The following is a 13,399-nucleotide window of genomic DNA, read 5'->3' on the forward strand; positions in this document are numbered from 1 at the left end:
ATGGTATGACAGGTATAGTTTTTTGAATCTTGTGATGGTGCTGTAGCGATGAAGCCACAAGAGTCCTGCACTTGCAGTTACATTTCCTTTTCACAGAGAAATTGGGGTTCATAGAGAGTAAGGTAATAGCTATGTGTAACAGGATGACATAATATGATGGGTATAATTTTGGGTATTTTAATGGGAAAGGGGGAGGACAAAGGGGTTTCTTCTTGCTTTCACATTTCCAGTTGCCAACATCTCTCTGTTCCAGAGAATATGGGGGTCAAAGAAGCTATGTGTAACAGGCACCCTGTCAACCCCTCAGTCCCTCACACCGCAGCATCTGCAGAATAGACTCCAGGCAGTAGTGAGTGGTACTGAGTATCTCCCCCTAGGCAGGGTTATTTGGTATGAGGAAGGGGCACTGCACTGCAGCCTCACCACCACCTTTAACGCAGCCTTGAAGTTTTGTGAAGAAGAAAGTATATATTTGGGGAACCACAGAGAGAATTGACAGTACCCTAATGATTGTTGCCATGGAAGTGCCCCCCCCCCCCGGGTCCCTAACATGCAAACTTAATTTAGGGACCCTGGCCTTGAAATATCTTAATGAGAAAATATCCCTAATCTGATTCTTATTAAGATATTATGTTTGTGACACCATATCTAGCAACTTGTATGTTTGAAATTCAGTTTAGTAACAGCTCTCATGGTTCCCTGTGTACCCTAAAAATGTCACGTTTCTATGATAATCAACGTAGGAGATATGAAGGTTTATACATGGAGATAATGACAGCATGGACACAGACAGAGCTCTCATGCTGCTTTACGAGGGGTGATATTATCTCACAGTACAAGGTGGGCAGGTAGCAGCCACAGCTGATTGCCAGGTCTATAGTACACACCCACTTTTAGGAAGCTAACACGGAGCATGACCAGGAGGCTCCCACTCTTTCTGGCAGATCGATCTCATAAATCGGATCCCCCCTATCCTCCATAAGACAATGAGCTGAGAGAGAATGGGGAGGGGGCTGGATGTGGCCCACATGCCATAGGTTGGGCATTCTTGAGTTTAAAACTAAAAACAACACTTAAACTTGGGAATTTGGTGGCATTTAGGGTATAAATAGATTTTGTTTTTATGTTGTAGAAGACGTTTGTCAAAATCGCCTCCTCTAGGGTTAGGGATTATTTTCTCCAAAGCTGAAAACTTAAATGAGTAATTAAGTTGACATCAACATTGTGCTTAATTCCCACATAACTAAGTTATATAGATATGCTCATAAATATGTTTCCTAAAAGCTCTTTTTGTTTTGTCAATGTAGAAGCACCCACAATGGCAGGAAACAAGATACATAATGCCTAGCAAAGAGCAATTACATATTGTTTGAGTGTAAAGACTTCACTATTATGTAGCACCATAGCTTAATTTTCTTTTATGTACTGACACTGGTTGCAACCACATTTGAATGTACTGTTGGTTGGTATGCATAATGTTTTGGGTTCTCTAGTTCAGTGGTTTCCAACTGGTGGTCTGCGAGAAAAGTTTGGTGGTCCACGGCTCGGAAGGACCCAGCTTGGAGGCGCACCTGCCAGAGCTGCAGACCATATCTCCCATATGGAATGCAGGCTCAGGGTGGTGGGTGGGTTGTGGCATTATGACATCACTCTGGAGGAAGCTCCCCGCCCATGTGCTTCGGAGTCCATACATTTAGTGAGGTCCAAAAGGTTGACAACCACAGCTCTAGTTTGATAGTGACTGAAGAATCTTTTAATGATGTAGACTTCCTATAGGTTATTTGTGTTTTTTTTTAATATATTTGCAATTATTGGAGTCCTATGTTAGTAGGCCCCAGTGTTTAAAGATGATGTCATATACTGTTTGTTGATATTTTTTAAAACGTGTAATATTTGGTTGCGTTAGCCTCGATGGTGGTTGTTGTTCTTTGAAGATAAGGTTCTCTCGATTCAGAGGTTTTACTTTTTGAGGTGTTTTTTTTTTCAAAAGCTTCCTATTGTACCCTCTTTCAATAAGTCTGCCTCTATATCAAATATAGGCTTCTGCCTCTATATCAAATATAGGCTTCTGCCTCTATATCAAATATAGGCTTCTGCCTCTATATCAAATTGATCTTGAAAGGTACAGTTTCTTTTTAGCTGCAAATGGTAAAAATGGTGTTAGGAGATGCTCATCTGGTTGACGACTTCGTGCTGTGTGCCATCGCAATATAAAACACTGTTTGTTCTGTCTGGAGATGTCATTTGCAGCAGCCAGAGATTTAGGATAGCAGCACCCCCTGCTTCCTGCCCTTTAGCCGTGCAACATGATGGATTTATGGCATCCCCAGCATCCATTGATAGGCTGTGCACAGCTGAAGGGGATTCTAAAGGCTGATCAGCTTCTGACTCAGTCCTGCACTGCTATTGGCTGCTGGGACTTTAAAGCCTCTCTGCTCCCAGTCACCAGTGTCTGTTTAGCTGGGCTTTTTTGTGCTTGAGAGATTCTGAGTATTTTTCTGTTGCTGACCTTTGCCTGTTCCTATCAATCAGCTTGAACTCAGCCTGGACCGACCTTGCCTGTGACCCTGACTCTGCTTGTGCCTTTTCCATTGTATTTCGTTTAGTGGACTGATCTTCTGTGTTTGACTTCAGCTTGTTTCTGGATTCCCTGGTAATTGTATATTGTGTATCTTTGGGCTCCGGGTGAGCTGCCAGCCTATCCCCAGACACCATCCCTTGCACACTAAGTCCTGGGGGCAACCGAGTGTTGGGAGACGTAACCAGTCTCTTGAGGCTGAGCGGGGGTTGCTATAGGTGAAGACTGCAGCGCTAGATTGGGGGACTGGTGTCAGGAGAATACTGGTACTGACCAGGGCCTTACAAATGGTATGGTACGGTAATTAACGATTTATGATGTGTGCTTTTTGCATGCACAATGGTGTTTCCTGCTGTTTCTTTCCTGAGAAGGAATGTGGTAATATAATTATCATCTGTTTGATTAAGAAATTCTTTTTGTTATAGTTAAAAGTAAATTTGAGGTTGTAATTATTAGTCTGAATATGTTGAAGGAATTCTTCCAATAGTTCTGTTGGTCCTGTCCAGAGTACCAAGATATCATCAATGTATCGAGTGATTGCTGTGCTTTATTGCGATTATGTTTTTTTTGCTTAATTTTTTGTGTGTGCTGGTATACTATACCCCAAAAAGAGTCCTCATTAAAGGTAAAGTTTTTCTTGATTTCTCTATGTAACATTATTTTCTATTATTTGATTCCAGTTACAAAATTTCAGATTAGGAAATGTTTTTTGGTACCAATTAATTCCTTAAACCGAGGTACCACTCTACGTGAATGTAATCCATCAGGTCCTGGTGCTTTGTAAACCTTAATTTTGCCCAGCTGTTTCTTAATCATATCAATTTTCCTTTGTACACAGAGCTAAAAAAAAGTGTTAAGTAAATCTGCCTTTTCTTTATCCCCAGTTACCAACCCAGCGACACCCTTTAAGGGGCCTACATGCTCAGATCTGATCTTTTTTGCTATTAATATATTAAAATAATTTTTTGGGGTTACATTAATATTTTAACCTACTTAGGTTTTCATTTAGGACCTGTGCAACTTGTTGCATGGTTTCAGAAGCACAATACCTACTACAACTCACGACGACATTTAACCCATAACCATTTGATCATCATCTATTTTCTATTCTAACATCTCACTTTATGTACAGTATTTGTATACCTTCTGAAAAAATGCTTGTGTGGGAATCCTTCTCATCAACATAGTTAAAAGTTAATATGTACCATATGTATAATATTTACCTAGTATCAACTACCAATATAGAAACTTCACTTATTCATGTATATATTTGTGTCATGGAATTTACAATATCTGTACTGGTATGATTATACAGATTGACAATCGAAAATCCGGCCATCAATAATCCGAATCCTTCAGTTTCCCGGCATGAATTTCGGATCGCATTTACAATACAGGGACTGCAGCACACTGTTTGGCCACTAATGTTTTCATAGCGCTGTTCAGCACAAACAGCTGTTAGGTCTTGCTTTCTAAACTAATACACGCTGGGACGTCCCTGCTGCCTGCTCCCTGGCACCCTTGCCAGATGTCCGTGGGTGCTGTGAGAGGAAGACTGGTCTGTGTGTGGAGGTAAGTATAAAAAAATCTGTAATTTTCTAAAATCCAACACTTCTTAGGTCCCGAGGTTGCCGAATTTTTGAATGTCAACCTGCAATACTCTATTTAGCACTTAAACATAATTGTGGTTTTGGTCCCAATTTGGTTCAACTCTGCAGTTTAGTCAAACTGCTGCTTAGTGTTGTCTAGTTTTCACTAGCAGGTGTGTGTCATAGTTAAAAAAAAATGTAGCTGTAGGCTCACGCCTGAGACAGGTAAAGGCTTGAAAATGTGATTTCCAATTACAAGACTCATGGATCCAGAGTGCCATCTACTGTTAAAAACTTTTTTTTTGATAATGATTTTTAATGGGCCAGAATCTTTTAAAGGGGGGTAAACTGTAGCTCACACTGGTTAATATTGCAGCTAGCTAGTCGTTACATGTGGTTGCTTTGTTGTTGTTTTTTTTCAGAATTTCTTCCCTTTTATTCACATGGTAAATCTGTGAACATCACACTGCCTAAATCCTTGTAGCCCCTACTGGAGTGTATTACTATGACATATATTGAAAAGGAACTCCAGTTCACATTACAGTAGCAATGAATGCAATATGTACTACAACAGAATTGTGGAAATGTCTGCATTTTCTGGATGTGTTTATTAACACAATAGACTGAAAAAGTCTGAATGGGCATAATGTTTTATTGACACATTATTTCCTCCTATTGTTCTAAACAGTTCAACTACTTCCCATAGATACCTTATATATTTTGCATACTTTTTGCTTTTAGGAAAAAACGTTGCTCAAGGAAGAATATGACGTGTGGGCCCAACTGCACAGAATTCAAGCTACCATTATCCCCTGCTATTATACCAGCTGGGTTGCTGGAGAAGGTTGTGGTCCTAAACAACTGTCCGGTTTGCTCCCCCGCTCCAAAAAACCTTTGAATACTCAAATTTGTGATACACAATGAAAGAAACTATAGAACATGAAGATTTCTGGCAGACAGGAAGACTATTTTGAAGCCACTAATGTTCAGCCAGAAATAGTGAAAACCACTAACAGCTTCTGCACAGTTTGATGGCATGAACACATTTTCCGCGTGTGCTTGTTGCTCCTAAATTCCTAATATGAGGACTATGACTTTAGACTCTATTATTACATCAGTTTACTTTAGGGTAAACATTTAGCTACTACAGGTAGGTTTATATTTTTATATACGTGAGCTGCAATAATTAGTAATTTTTTAAATAAAATAGCAACTACATAGAGTACATGGTTTAGTGAAAGTACATCCAATGTAGTACTTCTAGGCTGGGACCAGGGGCTGCTTATTCCAATCATCTTGGACAAAATGAGCAAGAATCTTTGCAGTGCGGAGCAAAGGGGTGGGTTGTCAATGCAAGGGGAACTTTTCCAACTGCCTAGGGTTTATGTTAAATGAGAAAAAAACACAAAAAATACATTGTTGAGGCATTGTTTGTATACAAATACAATGTAAATATGATAGAGCTATAATTATGAAAAAGATCACGCGTAAATAAACAACAAAATTGACAAGTTTTAAAGGGTTAATAAGTACTGTAATACATTTTGTCATCTTTAATTGTTTATACTTCTGGCTAATACTGCATATCACTTTTGCTTGCTACAATCAAGAACAATAAATAAATAAATATAATAAATCACATTTTTCTTATAGTCTCACCTAACAAACTGTTTTCTCCAATATCTAAAGTAAATTATTTCCTGTCAACGCCTAGTTTAGCAAGGATTCATCAATCTGTATAATTAATATTACAATTAGATGAGGTATTTGAATAGGAACTATTCCATCATATTTCCACAAAAATGTATCTGTTACGAGACATTTCTGTACTTGAACAGAAATTGCTATTTCTAGTAAAACAATGTTACCACTTTCTTTTGTTAATTATTCCACAAAATTTGTGTTTCTTTAACTTTAAACCCATGCTTTTAGGAAACTACAGATTTATTGCTGGCAACCATGGCTGCCTTATACACTAAGAGCTATTTGCTGCTATCTGAATTATTACAGTATAATAATACAGTATTATTTTCTTACCTCACTGGTGAGAAAAGACATTGTCCTGCTTCTCCTCATTTTGCCACTTTTACTTTTTTTTATATATTTATATCTGGAGAAAGAAAAAATAAACCAGATTAAACACAAACATTTTCAGCCACTAGAGGGCAGCAGATATCACTCAAATTAACAATAATACTAATAATAATATTTAAATTCAAAATTAAGTTGTGTTGCAACAGCATTTGAACAAACGAATGAATGAATAAACTAACAAAATTTGTTTCACCTACAAATGTTTCAGTCTGATTGCCGACATCTATCTACTACTTACCTATACGATGTGCAGAATATATATGGTTACAATACACCACTGTTTATACAACTGATTTTTAATCCCAACATCACACATTACCCATTAAAACATATCAGCTTCCAAATTTTATTTTTATTATGGTTGTCAATGACAAAAAAAACTAAATATAAATTCAGAGCTGCTTTGGCACAAAACTGAGCAGCCTTATTCAGAGCAGCTGTGCGAGGCTGAATTGGGCAATATTGGTCAATGCAGTCCCAGTGCAAGCATACAGCAAAATAATAATAATTTTGAATGTGTTTGTCCCCCAGATGGATTGACAATAAATTTATCAAAGAGATCCTGGGTGATACAGCACAGTACTGGACCAGATATGATCCAGGTTTGCTGTGTCACCAAGGTTCACTCACGATAGCCTTTCTTCATCCATTCACAAAAACAGGCCCATTGTCTCTAACATATAACCTGATTGGCACCAAAAATTAAAATTACACCAAAATGTAAGCAAACAGCATACAACAGCATAAAAAAACAAGCTAGTGCAAATATTGCCCTATCAGCATTTCCACCATTCCCCATTCATCATCCCATCATTTCCTCAAACCATTTGTTAATATTTTCTGCTTTTTGTCATGGTTTTAGTTTAATCTTCCACACTGTCTACTTCTATTGTGGGCATTGCTTAAATGTTTTGGCAGTGTCCAACAGTACTATCTTTGAAACCACAAGATATTTTTAGTTGAGGAGCCTGGACCATTAGCTGAGATGCAAAGTTCTAGGCCCTGACTTGCACCTGGGAAGCCACCACAAGACATGTGGCACAGAACTAAGGATCCCCTAAAAAACAAATTAATTGTTCCACCACCATAACAACCACCTGCAACATCAGCCACACTATATGCTTCTCCTCACACTTCCTACTTAATTAAAACAATTCCTACCCAACCTGCATCCTTTTTGTTACATTGGAATATGAACCCCATATCCCAGCCTGGTAGCAAGATCACCCAACTGCCACCTCTATCATCCCATGCAAGCCCAGTAAGAAGTCAGCAATCTTATGCAATTGAAAGATCTTCTTACCACCCCGAAGAAAAGAATTAAGGCAAGCAACCTTTCCTAAGCTTTTTTTCTTAATGTTTAATTGGTGCCTGGGCTGACAAATTCACACATTTTTTTAAAATAATTACACTTATCCATCATCACTTTCTTTTGCTTTCATTACAATGTAAAAAGTTCTGAAACAAGGGAGGTCACTTACCAAAGTGTAATAGACTATCTGTGAATGACACCACCTTCTGGTATGATGTGTCCTGAAGCTCAATGTATAGTCTTAGCATTTCAAGAAGGTTTGTCAAAGCTGAATAAAAACAAAATATATATTAGTTCTACAGCATGTTTGTTTAACATTAAAAACATATTCTGTTTAATAAAGGAGGTAAACTTAGACAGTCATGTAAAAAGCAACTTTCTGTTAACTTTAGTCACCCTTTATTGGATATCCATGTCTATGTACCAGAAAAGTTTGTCAGGGTGAACTGGTAGAGAATTGTATATTATCCAAAACTTGCCTTAGCTTGGTCATTTAACAAAATGTAGTAGTTTTTTTTTTAATATATTAATGAAGCAATCGTCAGAAAAACAATAAGAATTATTTATACATATTTGTCAAGTCAAACAAAAAAAAAATAAGAATCCAAAACTCTCAATTGATAGAGTTTTATTAAAAAAAACTGCAGTAGATAGAAATAATGTATGTCTCACTTTAGATTGAATGTCGTTTCCCACAGCAATGTAGAAAAGTTATATAAAACAAAATAATTTTTAATTTTAGTGATTTAACCAGGAAACCATACCCTTGTCCATGATCCACTGGTATAGGAAATCTCATGAGACGCAATGGTAACCAGGTTTCTGCACCTGTAAGGCTCTCAATGTGATTAGTGATGGCGCATGCTGACAGGGGGGCGGGGCTGTGCCCTATATGCAAGGGTAGAGCTAGCCAGGACTGGGGGGGATAAGGTCCTTAGGCAAGATCAGGTAGGTAAGCCTGCACTATTGTGAGGGTCTGTTACTGAAGTGTACTAAGTACAGAGGGCTCTGTCACAAAGTTAAAGTGGGAAGGGGGGTATTGAGTTTGCCTCTTTTTTACTTTTTTTTTGTTTTGTTTTTGTAAATTGTCATCTACCCTATCCACCCAGATTACGTGTGTCTCGGGTGCTGCGAGGCGTTCCCCTGGATATATTAGATACGTTTCCGGGCTTCTGGTTTCTCATTCTCCCTTGCTTCACTTTTCTATCACTACGTTTTGGTTCCAGATTGTGCATTGCTTGATCTGGCACATCTTTCTTGTCATCATCTTCCACTCCCTTCCTTATTGGTCCTGGGCCTGTTTCCTTCCCTTTTGTCATCTATCAAACCAACCCTTCCCTTTTTTCCTTTCTTTCCATGAAACTTTCTAGAGACTACATCTATTCTTCTTTACCTTTTCTCTTCCACATTCTGATTTTAATCATCTTACTTTCAATTTTATGTCTATATTTCCATGTTGCCCACATTTCTATATTTGTACATTTAAAATTTACTATTCATCCTGGGACTATGATCGCTTAAGGCCTCTTGTATGTCTTGTAAACACATTTGATCCAGTAAGTTCTATAGCTTTTGTTAAACACACCAGTATTCCTGGTTGTTGGATGATTAGTGTATTATATCCCCCCTTTTGCTTCTCATAACACGTTTTCTTTATTCTAATGCTATCATTTTTTTTGTAGTTTTTTCTTTCTCATTAAAAATACGTTAATACATTTCATTTGTGAATTTAGATTTCCCCCTGCCCCAGTAAAAATGGAAGTAAACCCAAAACAAAAAAAAAAATACACTTACCTTCAATCCCGCAGAGCAGTAAATTCGTCTGGAGGTTTTTTCCATCGGGTCCCACGTTCCGGTATCCGTCTTCAGACTGGCGTGCTATGTGCCACCATCTTCTTCCGGGTTCTTCTTTCTATGTAACTTGATGAAGGTGTGAGATCTAGTGATGTATATTGGGAAAAAAACATACTGATCTCACTGCGCATGCGTGAACTTAGCAATTTTTTTCTCCTTCTGCACATGCCCGAGCAATTTGGGCATGCGCAAAAAGAGCAGCCAAGGGTCTCCTGGGGTGCGTGACGTAGTGAGAAATAAGGGGGCAGTGCTGCACCTTTTTTTTTGTTTTTAAAGGCTGTTGCACTTACAAAAAAAAAACACAAAACCGAATTTTTATCTTACATAAAAAGGTTGGTTACCCTATTATGGAAAGTGAAAATTATGAGTTTAGGTACGCTTGTACATAAATATTTACATATAAAAATGTTTAGTGTTACTGATCTGGTTAGAGGAAAAAGCAATGGTTTAGGTATTGATGTATTACAAATATTGCTGAGTTCTAACAGCAACAGTAATGAAAGGAGAGATAGAAATAACATAAAAAAATGGGTTATATGCACATTTCGCTTGCAGGGTAAGCATGGATCAGTGTATATAGAAAAGAGGTGTAGTGGGGCGAATGATTGGGGACAGGTTTTTAAGAACTGGCTTTACTCAATGATGCAGGGTTTTCCCTGACTACTTTTGGAGGTGGGGTTGCTCGTCTAGAAATAATAGATTGCCCTGGCTGAGGTCTAATAACTACTAGCTCAGTTAGATATTATAAAATATGTGTGCTGGTTTGTTACTTACTATAAACGACACAAAACTGTTTTCTAGTGAGAGTAAGCTAATCTAACTCACTAAAAACTTTTTAGCCTCCTTCGAAAAAAACAATGCATGCATTTTCATTTAGGCCCCATTTACATCTGTGATGTGTGTTAACAAGTGTTATGATAAGGGAGCCCCAAAATTTGAATAGGCTGCAAATAAACCATAACAGAGCCGGTAATACCTGTCTTAAACCACAACATAATTATCAGCAGTATATTATGCACCACCTAAAGCAAAACTGTAAACAAAGAAAGCATGGTAATCCAAAATTAAATGCTATTTTACATTTATTTTTTAAATTTCCAATTCAACCACCATTATATAACATGGTCCATTGTGTGTAACAGATTGATACCACAATTAAAACAAAATAGCGGTGTATTCCATGTGTAAAGTATGATCATCAATAAAAAAATATGTGTATTATACTATTATTTATTAATGGTAAATATACACTTAAAAATTCCACACAAACTTGTATGCTAAATGGCAAATTGTGTCCAGTTAAGTTGAAGTGGAAGGTGATTAATGTGATTTGGTAGCAGGCAAACATCTATTTTTATCCTATGATAATAGGAAGTTTTTGAGACCCATTCGAGCTGCAAATTACCTTAAAAGGCCAGGAACTGATGGAGACTGCCTTTAGTGCACACCACAAATACAGAGCAGATCACAGTGCACCAATATTATCCTGATTTTAAACGCATTTCGTTTTCACCCTGACAGAAAGCATTAATATTTTCAGCTTCATTAGGCAGAGCAAGTAAACATAATCAAAGCGTATGAATTGCTGGCCAGTTTTAGATCTATCCTATGTTATCAGAACACATCTTTGTTAGGCACAGTACACCACAAATGACAAAGCAGGGCTAAAGATTCACACATGAAAGTGCTGGTTCTTTCAACCAGGGCTAGTGAAAAAGCCAACACATAATAGCACCATAAGCCGAATTATTTATTATATGTCAGTGCCATTATTAAACATTTGACAGCTGCTTTCATGGGGATACAAATACTAAACAGTGGTGGTGTAAATATTTTCTCCTTCCAGTTGAAGACTATATCTGGTAAAATGTTTTTAAAATACCCCAAGGATTTAAAAAAAAAGCTCTTGCTGCAATGCTCACCACCTTTAAAGCACTGATCTCTGCAATAATTACTGTCACTAGATGTTTCCAGTCCTAAAGGTTAAATAAAACCCAATGCCACTGAACCTACTTCCTGTGAGCTTCATAGGCCTGTGCTGCCATGGCGACCAGCACTAACAGTATAATGATGTTAAGAACGATGGTAATGTGATAACTCTGCATCACTGAGGACTGTTCAGCGGAATTGTCCATTTTTCCTTTTCGAAAGTTATTAAAAGGGCATCTCGGTCATGCATCTACCAATTCCACAAGATGCATAGTTAAAGCGCTAAACTCAGAATTTTCACATGACATAAAAGACAAAAATAGGGTGCAGCACCACCCCCTTATTGAATGGGAGTGCAGAGCCTCCCAGGATACCTACATCACGCATCCCGGGAGGCTCTTGGCCGCCCTTTCATCAAAAGGGAAAAAAATTGCGTATCTCACACATGCGCAGTGAGATGGGCAAGTTTTTTCCCAATCTACGTCACCCAATCTTGCACCTGTGTCAGGTGACGTATGAAGAAGAAGAAAAGAAGATGGCGGCGCCTGGTGTGGTGGCCTGAAGACGGATACTGGGACAACGCGGGACCTGATGGAAGAAACCTCCCGATGGACTGAATGCCTTGCGGGATTGAAGGTAAGTGTGAGTTTTTTTTGGGCACTTTATTATCTCCCCCTACCTGAAACTAGGGCAAGGGACCTATCAGATACTGCCTAAAGTGATTTGAGCAAACAACAAAGTACTTCTGGTCAGAGGGTTGGTTACAGCTACTATCAACAGCTCCCTTTATTTTTTTTAATGCCATTCTTAATTTTAAAGTTCTCTATATATTAAAAAAAGTAAACATACAATATCAACAGGGGGCACATATCAAAGTCTGCTGTCACCTTAGGAGAGCAAAAAGAATAAAAAACAAAAAATATGTTCATGTAAAAATGTAAAATATCAATTGAATACAGTTCCTTTTGTGGAATATAATCAAGAAGATGAGTCATTATTTATTTCACATACAAGACACAGAAATCACACATATTTATGTAATATACAATATCATGAAGGGGTAGGGTGGCACACCTGAGCTTCTCTAAATATATCCAGCTGCCCAGACTGCATTGGGAGTAGCACTCTTCATCTTTGGGTATAGTATGAATTTGGCATTTTGCACACACATAAAAGGCCACTTGCTAAATTTTGTCATTCTAAATTTACATTACAGGACAACATATGGGACACTAGAGAGAAAAAAGAGCAGAAGTCACTGGATGTGATTTGCCCACGCAGAATTCCTTTTCTGAAATAACTTTAAGGCTAATGCAGACAGGCATGTGTAAAAATGCTACTGAATGCTAGTGTCTGGGAGCATTCAATAGTGTTTTTGACAGCTGCTTGATGAAGAGGTTGGAAATCTATAAAAGTAGTTTATGTGTCAGTCCTCCACATTCCCCAGGATCATGTGCTTAATTTCCAAAATTCACTTCATCAAATTGGTAATTTTTAACAAACCAATCCTAGGGGCTGTGGCTTTAAATGTTTAGGAAGTCATCTCTCTGTGTACTTGTGTCTCTACTACTAGGTTTGTTGGTGTTGTCATCAAACAGCCACTGCTCAGTTTTTACTCACCCATAGGGATATAATTATATAAAAAAATTGGAAAGACACCTCTCTGTGACAATCAACATTTTACATGTCATTAGCTGCTTTTCACCTTAGATTCCACCTATAAAAGTGAGGATGAGGTCAGAAAGTTACAAAGAAACTAACCTGGGAAAAAAATAGCTTACTGTAGCAAAACTCCTATTCAGCCACTTGATTTAGTTAATACTTGAACCATTGGCGCCGTGGTTCCTCCTGCTGACCCCCAGTTACTGGAGGACACAGTTGTAACATAGGAGTCAGTGGGAGGAACTGCAGTAGCTACCCTGTTTCCCCGATTATAAGGCACTCTCTCATTTTTTGAAGTGCCAAAATATGCCCTGGGTCTTATTTTCAGGGGATGTCTTATTTTTCCATGAAGAAGACTACAGTACACATTTATTGTTGAAA

The 13,399-nt window shown here is 38.0% G+C and overlaps 1 protein-coding gene across 1 annotated transcript in view; it reads right to left on the reverse strand.

Annotated features, from left to right (window-relative positions):
* The window catches only part of PDE4C (phosphodiesterase 4C), a 254,317-nt gene that overhangs the window by 212,105 nt on the left and 28,813 nt on the right, over window positions 1-13,399 (reverse strand). The window contains exons 2-3 of the mRNA XM_072405136.1: window positions 7,743-7,841; window positions 6,205-6,277 (exon numbers count right to left, since the gene is read on the reverse strand). Coding sequence (XP_072261237.1) covers window positions 6,205-6,243 — 39 coding nt within the window. The 5' untranslated portion in view covers window positions 6,244-6,277; window positions 7,743-7,841. The remainder of the gene's footprint in view (window positions 1-6,204; window positions 6,278-7,742; window positions 7,842-13,399) is intronic.

This window comes from Pyxicephalus adspersus, chromosome 3 (genome assembly GCF_032062135.1).
Source record: "Pyxicephalus adspersus chromosome 3, UCB_Pads_2.0, whole genome shotgun sequence".
Lineage (NCBI taxonomy): Eukaryota > Metazoa > Chordata > Amphibia > Anura > Pyxicephalidae > Pyxicephalus > Pyxicephalus adspersus.